Source organism: Scyliorhinus torazame, chromosome 15, assembly GCF_047496885.1.
Source record: "Scyliorhinus torazame isolate Kashiwa2021f chromosome 15, sScyTor2.1, whole genome shotgun sequence".
NCBI classification, from domain to species: Eukaryota; Metazoa; Chordata; class Chondrichthyes; order Carcharhiniformes; family Scyliorhinidae; genus Scyliorhinus; species Scyliorhinus torazame.
In genome coordinates, this window is record NC_092721.1 from 180,994,190 (window position 1) to 181,006,197 (window position 12,008).

The 12,008-nt window shown below is 47.4% G+C and overlaps 1 protein-coding gene across 4 annotated transcripts in view; it reads right to left on the reverse strand.

Moving 5' to 3' along the window:
• Positions 1-803: 803 nt before the first annotated feature.
• Positions 804-12,008, reverse strand: part of gabrb3 (gamma-aminobutyric acid type A receptor subunit beta3) — an 896,267-nt gene continuing 885,062 nt past the window's right edge. For all 4 annotated transcript variants that reach the window (XM_072477220.1, XM_072477218.1, XM_072477217.1 and 1 more), the window contains one exon: positions 804-1,936. In XM_072477220.1, the coding sequence (XP_072333321.1) occupies positions 1,586-1,936 (351 nt within the window). In that variant the 3' untranslated portion in view covers positions 804-1,585. The remainder of the gene's footprint in view (positions 1,937-12,008) is intronic.

A 12,008-nucleotide genomic window follows, 5' to 3' on the forward strand; every position in this document is an offset into this window, starting at 1 on the left:
AGGACGGTTGCCTGCGCCACCCACACACAAAGTCAGCAGCAGTGAGCAGAGGCCCCTAATTAGACGCTTAAGTAGCTTAACTGGCCTCTGGGTAGGAGAGTCATCCTCCACCTTCCCTGCCACAGGCAAAATGGCATGGCGATGGGCAGACAGCCCGCTGCCTTACCTTGCCATTTTAAGCAACCTAAATACATACTGCAACCCCTCCTCCCCCACTAATGTCCCCCGTTTCCCCCCCCCCCAAAAAAAAACAAATGTCTGCCAAGAGGGCTGGTAAAATCCAGCCTCAGATTGGGCACTTTTAAAATGGACGGCCAAAGTGTTTATAATTTTGCTACAAATACTAATTCACATTTAAGGGGAAGCGGGACAAGTACACGAGGAAGTAAAGGTTATGAAGAATACGTTGATAGGGTGAGGTGAAGTAGGGTGGGGGGAGGCTCGTGTGAAGAATCACCGCTGGTATAGAACAGTTGGACTGATCGGTCTGTTTATTCTGTTCTGTAATATTGATGCAATTCTGCTCTACGTAATGGGGGAAAATCTTAGTCAGTGCATTTTAGTATGTCACTACTCATCACAGCTACCCGAGGTATCCTGAGAAATTCTATCAAATCCAATCTGTGCTACGCATCTTGATTTTCCTCTCCCAATCGTAGACAAGGGGGATCATGGACGGACACTGATTAAGAGCGTGCATGTGCGATGCACTACTGGGTTCGATGGTCTCCACCTTTTAATTGGAGCCACTTGTTTCAACCTTCGTCTCAGGCTGCTGCTCTACCAACCAATTATTACCAATGTTATTATTTTTTTTTACATTTTATTTTTTTTAATGGAACATCAAAGAATTCAAACAATATGCAGGAATGTTCATGAAGTTACCACTGAGCAAACTACAGCATTTACCATATCTGTTTCGAAAATGGAATCAAATGAAAAGTAAGTACTAAAACTAGAATATTTACACAATGTCCAACCATGAATAGCAACTAACCGCCAGAATTCTGCCCATGAATAAATTATTAATGATAAATATACATAGTGTAAGATGATTAAATCACTCAACATCATTCACTGCCAAATTAATTCTGCATTCATCCTGTGCTATGTACTGTTAAGAATACTGCAAGGTTCCACACTGAACTATAATGCTGCAGAACATTGTGAGAGTTAACTAAATACTGTATATTAACCAGCCGTGATCATTGTATTTAGAAATAGCTAAAAAAAAAGCTTCAAGAAAAAGCAACTTTTGCAAGGTCCAAACAATTACTAATTTTTACAATTCCTAGTGTATATGGCAGATAACTCATTGTTTATGTGACATGGTCTCATGCAAAGTATGACGAGCTTTTTCAAGGCTTATAAAGGTCATTCTCTTTCTCTCTGAGGGTATCGTCCTTTATCATTTTCTTTGAGTTTTTTTTAAATTTCCCCTCACATTTATCACAGCTTTTGTTCTACAGCAAAAAGATTCCCATAGCTGTGGGGCTGCATTCTGCATTCCTATAATGACTGGGCAGTTGTTTCACCCTGTACAATAAACGGGAGTCCTCAGTACTTTGCAGACAGTACCTTCACATCAGTTTACGTAGTACAGCCAGTAGATCAAGTTGAACAAAGAGAAAATGACCGGAAACACTATCCTTGACCACCTGTCTATGGCGTTAACGTCAGTCAGATTTGGGATTTTAATTTTTAGCTGGGAGGACCTCCTTCGCAAACGGTTTTTCTTGGCCTGGGCAGCATTTCTGTCCAATGTGCTGCGGCCTAGTCCTTCTCGGGCTGTGCTTTGTTTCCTGTATTGAATTCCTGAGTTGTCAAAGGACATCACCGAATTCCTAGATTCGGTCACACTTGTCGTAACCTCTGTTGCCGTGACTTCATTGTGAATCTCCAAGGTTGAAAGCAGGATGTTTCCATGAGCATCCACCTGGTTGTATACATAAAAATAAATTACACGTCAGTCATATTTCCTAATGACAGATTTACAACAGCATTACAATGTCTGACTGGATAGTACGTCTTGCAGTAATGGGATGTAACAACGGGGGACAAGCAAACCCATGGTGAGTGGCACAGCAGATAAAGCGGGGGGGATTGACAATATTGAGGAAGGATCGACAATGTTGAGGGGGGTTTGACAATGTTGAGGGGGATTGACAGTATTTGAGGGGGAGATTGACAATGATTAGGATGAGATTGACAATGTTAAGGATGGATTGACAATGATAACGGGGCAATTGACAATGTTGAGGATGGATTGACAATGTTGAGGATGGATTACAACAAAGAACAAAGAAAAGTACAGCACAGGAACAGGCCCTTCGGCCCTCCAAGTCCATGCCGACCATGCTGCCCGTCTGAACTAAAATCCTTTACACAATTGACAATGCTGAGGAGGATTGACAATGTTGAGGATGGATTGACAATGTTAAGGGGGGGATTGACAATGTTAAGGGAGGGATTGACAATTTTAAGGGGGGATTGACAATGATAAGGGGGGGGGGGGATAGACAATGTTGAGGATGGATTGACAATGTTGAGGAGGGATTGACAATGTTGAGGATAGATTGACAATGTTAAGGGGGGGGATTGACAATGTTGAGGATGGATTGATAATGCTGAGTCAAGTCAATGTTTCCGTGTGGTAAAAGGTTCAAATACAAGGAGGTATGAGGTTAAAAATGAGGGGACCCAAGAATTAGGGATGAGGTTTTACATTTGAAGAGTAATACACTTGTTGAATAAATGAGAAGAGGAAGCCATCCTGTGTAAATGAGTTCAGGAGATAATTGATGTTTACTGGTGAGGGAAGGATTTGAGGAGTATGCTATCAAAATAGATCTGTTATTTATGCTTAATCTCTTACTCCTATCTATAAGATTTCATGTTGTTGCATTGTCATTTGCCACAATAATCCATGTGGGTCTGGGGAAGACATTGATGGGAGTTGACTGGAATACCTGAAATGGAGGCCAGGGTCTGAACATACTGGGTCCTGGCCTTTTGATCACTTTTCTGGAATCACCTTGTAGAGGAAAAGCTTCAGCTTGCCTCTTGCAAGACCATCATTGTAAGTGGGAGGGTGGGGGGTTTACAACAGGAGACTCTGATTCCTACAACTTAGACATTCATTGGACTTGCTATATCATCTGAATTGATACCTAGCCAGACCGTCCTTGAGCTTTGATTTGAAGTCCTGTGCAGTGCAAGGTCAGGTGTGCAGTACAAGGTAGGGTGGGATTGGGGGAGGCTAGGTCAATATATTTGAATAGTGCAACCATTCCTCAATCCACTGCATTCTAGGCCAACTTTTGAGCCAGTGATTGAGGCTCTGGATAATGTTCCTGCTAAAAGCAGGCAAGTGTCGAATTAACAATTCGCAATGTGCAGCGCAATAGTGTCATTGGTGAAATCACATAGTCTTAATCACATCACATTGGAAAACTTGCATTGTCTTTAGCCCGGGGAATAGAAAGGTGGCAGGAGGGACTAACTAGGCTGAAGAATCATCATAAATTTTGCAATTTTCTTTTACACTTTGTTGGCCAGAAGGAGCAGGCATACTCCTGTACACCTCGCAGGCAGCACAAGGGAGCCTTTGGTTTCTGAAGGTCAACTCGTTAGTCAATCATGTTCAGACGTCTCCTTCCCAATCGCGTCCATGCACAAACCTACAATTAGCCCCCTCTAAGAGTAAAGTAAAGTCTCCTTAGTTCCAGATGGCCGTAGGCTGCTTTCCCCTTTGAGGGGGAGAGCTGACTGGTGGTGATTTAACCTGAGGGTCACCACACCTCAGGCGAGGGTCAAGGTTGAGAAGGCGGGGCCTTCATGAATAACATTAACCGGTACGGGAATTGAACCTACGCTGCTGGCCTCGCTCTGCATCACGAACCGCGCTCTGCATCACGAACCGGCCCAGAGCCCTCTACCCTCAGCCCATCCGCTCGCCACCCGCCCCCGACCACCAGTCCCTGGCAGCAGGCCTCCTATTCTTAAATTTCCACTCCTCCCCTTCCGCCCATGCTGCCAAACTGCCAGGTGTGCTACGTGGCCATGCAGAGGCTCAGCTGGGGCTCCGCTCCGCATACAATTTTAGTCCACCATCCCCGAGCTGACACCGGGGTCCTTGTCTCCAGAGCCCTTTCAGACTATTTAAAGGACATTGTCAGTTGTTGGTGCACACTCAGTCATCGCGCCTGACTATTCGACAATTTGCAACTTGCAGAGCTTTCCACACCAGGAAAAGATTCGATGGTTATGTAATCAGCAAGAGTGGCACTCATTGTAAAAGCCTTTAAATAGCATAGGCTTAAAATAAACAGCTTAATGCAGACAGAGGAATTCACAACAAGCACATTAATGATTAATACTATACAATCACATGGCACAATATCAGCAATTCCTTCAAATTTGATTGTGGAATAGTGAATTAAAAAAGTAAATTCATTCAAGAAAAGCTCCTCCAGCCGGAGCAGAGAATTCAAAACGAGTACGTTTGTGATCTCACTGATCAGACGATATTTTCAGGAGTGCGTTTGCAGTTTGCTACCACAAGGAGAAGAAGATCATTTCATCTTCCATGGTCTTTATATGATGGTGGAGGATAGGTAAGGCATTGGCAAGAACCAATGGGTGCAATAAAACAAACAATATAAACAGTACTAAAATGTGGCCCAACATCCACTTAAAGCTTTACTACCGTGAGTATAAGAATGTGAGTAAGTAGGATTGGGTGGACAAGCCACTGGGAAGGGAAGCTGTCACCATGCAAATGGCTGCCGTCCTATGTGCCAGAGGGGGAGGGAAGGAGTGCTGCTCCGGGGAAAATGGCTCTGAATTGGGCTTTTGTTTAAATTGGCCAAGCTGCTGCCAATCATACCACTGCAAAGTAAAATGCCAATGAACTGCGTTGGGACGGCTCCCCTACAAAGCCACACGGCTGGGGATATTTTGTAGCCAGTATATAGCCGTGGCATGGTGGCACAGTGGTTAGCACTGCTGCCTCACGACGCTGAGGACCTAGGTTCGATCCCGGCCTCAGATCACTGTCCGTGTGGAGTTTGCACATTCTCCGTGTCTGAGTGGGCCTCACCCCCACCCCCCCCAAAAAGAAAAATGTGCAGGTAGGTAGATTGGCTATGCTAAATTGCCCCTTCATTGGAAATAAAGAATTGGGCACTCTAAATTTACAGATTAATTCCTGGGACGGCAGAACTGACATATGAAGAAAGACTGGATCAACTGGGCTTGTACTCACTGGAGTTCAGGAGAATGAGAGGGGATCTCATAGAAACATATAAAATCCTGATGGGACTGGACAGGCTAGGTGCGAGAAGAATGTTCCCGATGTTGGACACGTCGAGATCTAGGGGTCACAGTCTCAGAACAGGGGGTAAGCCATTCGGGACTGAGATGAGGAAGAACGTCTTGTCTCAGAGACTTGTCAATCTGTGGAATTCTCTACCACAGAAAGCTGTTGGGGCCAGTTTGTTGGGTATATTCAAGAGGGAGCTGGACATGGTCCTTACGGCTAAAGGGATCAAGGGGTATGGAGAGAAAGCGGGAGTGGGATGCTGAATTTGCATTATCAGCCATGATCATATTTAATGGTGGTGCAGGCTCGAAGGGCCGAATGGCCTACTCCTGCACCTATTTTCTATATTTCTATGTATAATTCAAAGAATGGATAAGAAGTGCTTAAAATCTACTTTCATTGTTTTACGCCACTTATTGTAGCAGTTGTTTAGATTATTATTTTTTTGGTTCTATCATTGGGCAACATTTATGTTTATCATGGTTGGACATCTTGCTGAATGGGACATTTCCCACTCAAGTTTAGCAACATGTTTCCCAGATGGAGCTTAGGTTAGAGACAGCGTCACGCTCTCTCTGTCATGACTGAATAGTTTGTATTAACCCTATCCTCAGTGTGACATCTCTACCTTATCTAACAGCTATCTTTAAAGGAGGGTGGAATTCTCCCATTTTGAGATTGAATGCAGGTGGCTCTGGTGGTGCCTGTCCAACTGCCAAACTGGTGGCATCCCACGCCAGACTCAGCACTTAGACGTTCATTCATTAATCATGCAGAAGCAAATTCTCTTCCAAATTACCTGGCAGGCTGCCAACTGATTCATCCGCCCGGCCTCAGCTGATGGGTTCAAAGGACCCAACACCATATTTAAATACCAATCCAGCACACGCACATCACTCTCTCCAGCCCACCTCTCTTCACCAGAACCTCCATCAAAGGGCAGCACGGTAGCCCAGTGGTTAGCACAGTTGCTTCACAACGCCAGGGTCCCAGGTTCGAATCCTGGCTTGGGTCACTGACTGTGCGGTGTCTGCACGTTCTCCCCGTGTCTGCGTGGGTTTCCTCCGGGTGCTCCGGTTTCCTCCCACAGTCCAAAGATGTGCAGGTTAGGTGGATTGGCCTTGGTAAATTGTCCTTAGTGTCCAAAAAGGTGAGGTGGGGTTACTGGGTTACGGGGAGAGGGTGGAGGCGTGCGCTTAAGTAGGGTGCAGAACCGATGGGTCGAATGGCCTCCTTCTGCACTGTAAATTCTATGATTCTATGTCTGGAACACTGAGGGAAAAGGTTTGCAGCCTGGAGATGAAGGCAGACTGGCTTTCAGCGCCAGGGCATATTGCAGAGTCACCTTAGTGTTCCAGGCATCTGAATCGCATCTTCAGCGGTCCAATGGTCTGCTCTATGAGGAAACGTGTGGTGACATGAGCAGGGTTGTACCTTTCCTCAGCTGGAGCCAGAGGGTGACGCTCCAGATCCATGGGCTAGTGTTTAAATGGGTAGCACTTAACCCCCAGCAACCAACCCTGCAGACGCTCTGGCCCCTCAAAGATCCCAGGCAACTGGGAGTGACTGAGGATGTAGGAGTCATGGCAACTTCCAGGGAAACAAGCACAAATGTGCAGGATGAGCTTTCGATGGTCGCACACCGACTAACTGCAAGGAATGCAAGCCTTTGCAGTTGATGAACCTCAAAGGCTGCACTCTAGGGAACTCAGAAATAGCTGTGAAGCCCCTGAATCTCTGGGCTTGGCTATCCACATCCAGAGCAAAGTTCACATAATAATGGTCCCTCCTGTAAAGGACACTGGTCAGCTCCTGAAATCACCGATGTGTTGCTGACTGTGAAACTGGAAAGACACAGAGGCAAAGAAATTGAGCGCTGCCATCACCTTCAGAGCCACTGGCCGGGGAAGCCTCTGAATCCACGTGGTGTCAGGTATTCTCGGAACAAATGGCCTATGTGGCAAAGCAGATCTCGGGATAATCGCTGCTTAGTCCTGCTCTGCCTCTCACTCATTTTTTAAAAGGAAAATCTTGGAAGATACACCCTCGGTGTTGCCAATTGCCCCCCCCCCCCCCCCCCCACAGTCTGGATCTGTGCTCCTCAGCTTCCTGTTGATGTTCACACTCCCCTGACCTTGTCCCACATACAGTGCCTCTTGCTGGAGTTGCATGCACTGACATTTCCCCCCCCTTTGCCTCCTATCTCGAATGGGGATTGATAGAAAAGCTCCCTGGACCACTGGATCCATTCTCACTTCTGGCTTCTCTCTGAAAAGAGATACCAGTATGGGTAGACAGTGCTGAGTACAAGGATGTGAACAGGAGAGCTACGGGAGAAATATGACAGCTAAGCTTTGGCAGCTTAGATTGCATTTTCCCTCTTGCTACCTTACCTGTGGGACTCTAGCACACAGAGGTTAGCAGCATTCCATTCCACAGGCATTACATTTGGAGTCCTGTGGGGGAGGAGGGCGGGTGACAACTTGTCAGTTACATCACTGAACCAATGTGGCTCTGAATTTCACTCATTGACTAAGCATAACTAGGAGCTTTCGGTTGTTGATGGTGAATGAATGGAATTCATTTGGCCGCCAATGAATGGCATTAACTCGTGACTCCACCTTTATCTTTACTATTCATAGAATCCGTACACTACAAAAGAAGGCTACTCAGCCCATCAGGTCTGCACCAACCCTCCGAAAGAGCACTCCACCCAGGTCCACTCCTGCGCCCCATCCCCGTAACCTAACCTGCGTCCCTGGACATGAAGGGACAATTTAGCATGGCCAATCCACCTAACCTGCACATCTTTGGACATGTGGGAGGAAACCGGAGCACCCGGAGGAAACCCACTCAGACACGGAGAGAACGTACAAACTCGACACAGACAGCAGCATGGCGTTATGTGGTGTATAGTGCATAAGGAGCAGCGCAGCACTACGGCAGGTAGGCTTTGCATTCACCTCAAAACCTCTGATGGACTGAGGGCCGTATTGTTCACACCAGCCTTTACCAATTGGGTTTGCTGCTAACGGGATTTCCCACTGGCAAGATTGGAAGGTCTGACAGGATTCCGATAAGCAGCTGTTAATGAGCATTCATGAGATACAAATGAATGTAAATGGCATTTGCGCCACCTGCTAATGGGAAGACCGACCCGCCATTAACCCTCCATTGGGGGAATTACAATAGGATATTACGCCATCAGGTTTCCGACTTATTGGCTCCCACCGGATTCACCATATCTGCCTGCCAACAAACCCGCCACGAACAGGGTGGGAAAATTCCGCCCTTCGAGTGGGATTGCCAAATTGATGACATGGAGGTAGCTTATATACTTGTGACAACCTAAAACAGGTAATTACAAACTGGCAACGTGGTTATATCTCTCCTGATAATTAATTCCTTTCCAAGTTTTATACGATTGCACAAAGTCACAATCTACTGCAATTGATACTGACTTTATGTTCTGGCTGTGCAGTTACCATGATTAAAATGCCCAAACTAATTTCATCGAGAACCCCCAGCCATCAGAGAGACGAGACCTTTCATCGTATGAATTTGGCCTGGATTCAAATTCTGAATAGCGAAAGGATAGCCTTCCCCTGTGACTCCAGAAACAAGGGAGAATGCCTTGGTTTTTGGAGGCCTATCTTTGTCGTCAAAGGAGTTGCTGAGGGCAGAGCCCTGGGCCCAACCATTTCCAGCTGCCACACCAAGGACCTTTAGTCCATTGTATGCTTTGTAGATGTTCACTGGCAATTCTAAACTGTACAGTTTCAGTTACAACTCCTCTGGTTAAAGAGCAGTCCATGATGACATACAGCATGGCCTTGACAACAATCAGCCTTGGGTTGGCAAATGCCAGATAAATGCTGGGCACTGACAATATGTGATAACAAAAAAAACAACTAATTATCTCCCCCTGACATTGAACTGCATAATCATCACTGCGTTTTCATGCTTACCTCTAACTAGAAACTTAAGTGAAGCAGCTGAGTCAACAACATGGCTACAAGAGCAAGGCAAAGGTTGGATACCGTCTGACAAACAGCTCACCCTCTCACCTCCGTGGATGACCTTACCAGAAGAAAGAAGCTCCTGAAGGCATTGCTCAAGGGTTCATTGGAGTGCAGAACCTCACCACCCCACCAAGATCATGTGAGCAATGAAAGTGCCCCAACCACCCAATTAAACAAAGTGACTTTTAGGCACCTACCAGGGTCCATTTGCTATGTCCTGTGGTGATGGAGCATTGGTGATGGGGACAGGGCTGTGAACCTGGGAGTCCCCAGTCAAGAAATATCTTCTGTTCACCCCAAATGGGGGAGGGGCTAGAAAAGGTGCCCTAAAAATAAGCTGTCTCATTTTCCCCTGGCTGGGAAACTACCCCCTGCGGGATCGCCATCTTTGTGGTCCAAGTAAGAAAACTTCAAATTTTGCACCTCGGAATGTTGTCACACTCACAAATAATCTCAAGATGATCATCCAGAAAGAGGACATGCAATTGTGAGCTTTTTAAAAAATTAATTTGTGGGATGTGGTTGTCGCTGGTTAGGCCAGCATTTATTGCCCATCCCCAGTTGCCCTTCAGAAGGTGGTGGTGAATTGCCTTCTTTTTAAAATATAAATTTAGAGTACCCAATTATTTTTTTCCAATTAAGGGGCACTTTAGCATGGCCAATCCACCTAACCTGCACATTTTTGGGTTGTGGGGGCAAAACCCACACAAACAAGGGGAGAATGTGCAAATTCCACACGGACAGTGACCCAGAGTCGGGATCGAACCTGGGACCTCGGCGCCGTGAGGCAGAAGGGCTATCCCACTGTGCCACTGTGCTGCCTTGTGAATTGCCTTCTTAAACTGCTGCAGTCCCTGAGGTGTAGATACACCCGCACTGTTGTTAGGGAGGGAATTCCAGGATTTTGCCACAGCGACGGTGAAGGAACGCCGATATATTTCCAAGTCAGGGTGGTGAGTGACTTGGAAGGCAAGCTCCAGGTGGTGGAGATCCCAGGAATCTGCTGCTCTTGTCCTTCTAGATGGTAGTGGTTGTGAGTTTGGAAGGTGTTGTCCAAGGAACCTTGGTGAGTTACTGCAATGCATCTTGTAGATGGTACACACGGCTGCCACTGTTTGTCGGTGGTGGAGGCGTTGAATGTTTGTGGAAGGGGGAGCAATCAAGCGGGTTGCTATGTCCTGGATGGTGTCGGGCTTCTTGAGTATTGTTGGCGCTTTCAAAATTCCAAATTTATATCGCCGTCCTCAGCGATACTTACTTTCAGGAGCAGCTGAAGGAACGAGAAGGGAATACTCCTTCTACTGGAAAAGAAAGACTGACAGCGACTGTCATTGGGTTGGCCATAACTCCAATTTCTGGAGCACAACCATTGGGAAAAACAGGGTGGATAAAGCCAATGCAAATGGTGTCCTCTTGCTAACAAAGTGTGCTCCGCATGGCCTCATTATGACATGCACCGACTCCCGCCAGAAAGCAAATGAAAAACCACATAGAATGAAATGAAAATGAAATGAAAATCGCTTATTGTCACAAGTAGGCTTCAAATGAAGTTACTGTGAAAAGCCCCGAGGCTTTTCCTAGGGCGTCCTAGATCAAAGCATTAGCACCTCCTGTGTTATGTCAGTGGTCTGGTCAAAGATCTAAGTGATTTCAATATCACCCGATCCATGTGGGGGACTAATGCATGCTGTACAAATCATTGTACAATTGGTGATGAACAGCCATCCAGCACCAAGACATCACAAGATCAACAGTCTAAAGGAAAAAGAACAATGGGCGTGATTCTCCGATCCCGCGCCGGGTTGGAGAATTGCCGGGGGGGGGGGGATGCCGCTCTGACGCCAGGTCGCTGTTTTTCTGGCGACCGGAGAATTGGCACCAATAGCGCCCGCCGGTTGGAGCGCCCCCCCCCCCCCCCCCGGCAATTCTCCGCGCTCGACGGGCCGAATACCCACCGAGTTCGGCGGGGTCCCGCCAGCGTCATTCGTGTGTGGTCCTACCCGGCGGGACCCCGGCGTTCTGGCTGTGGGGGCCGTCCTGGTGGGGGGGGGAGGAGGTATCCGACTCCGGGGTGGGGGGCCTCCATGTTGGCCAGGCCCGCGATCAGGGGCGATCGGTGGGTGGGCTAGTTCCGGGGGGGGGGCCTATGTTCCTCCGCGTATGGCCCCTGTAGGGCTCCGCCATGTTGCCCGGCTGCGGGTGTGGAGATTGCAACCCGCGTGCATGCGCGGACCCGTGCCGGCCGTGGTGCGCAGGCGCAGACCCACGCCGCCCGTGCAAGCACCTGTATCGACAGCTGGAGCTGCTGAGGTGCTCCAGTGCCGTGCTGGCCCCCTGTCTGGCGCAGGATCGCTGCTCCTAGCGGCCAGATGACGCCGTCGTAAAATGCTCCGGTGTTTACGACAGCGTCAACACTTCGCCCCACTATTGGAGAATCCCATCCAATGTCTCAGCCCTAAAGCAGTCCAAACTGAGGAGAGAAATTTACAAATGCAGCCCTGAGCCAATCTCACACATCACACTCAATTCCAGAACAATGGGAGCAAATTAAATCAGCTGTACTACACTGCTGTGCCCAGACTATTGGGTTCGAGCATTCGCCTTACAGGACTGCTTTGATGAAAATGATGCTGAACTATGTGACATAAATTTGAAAATATATG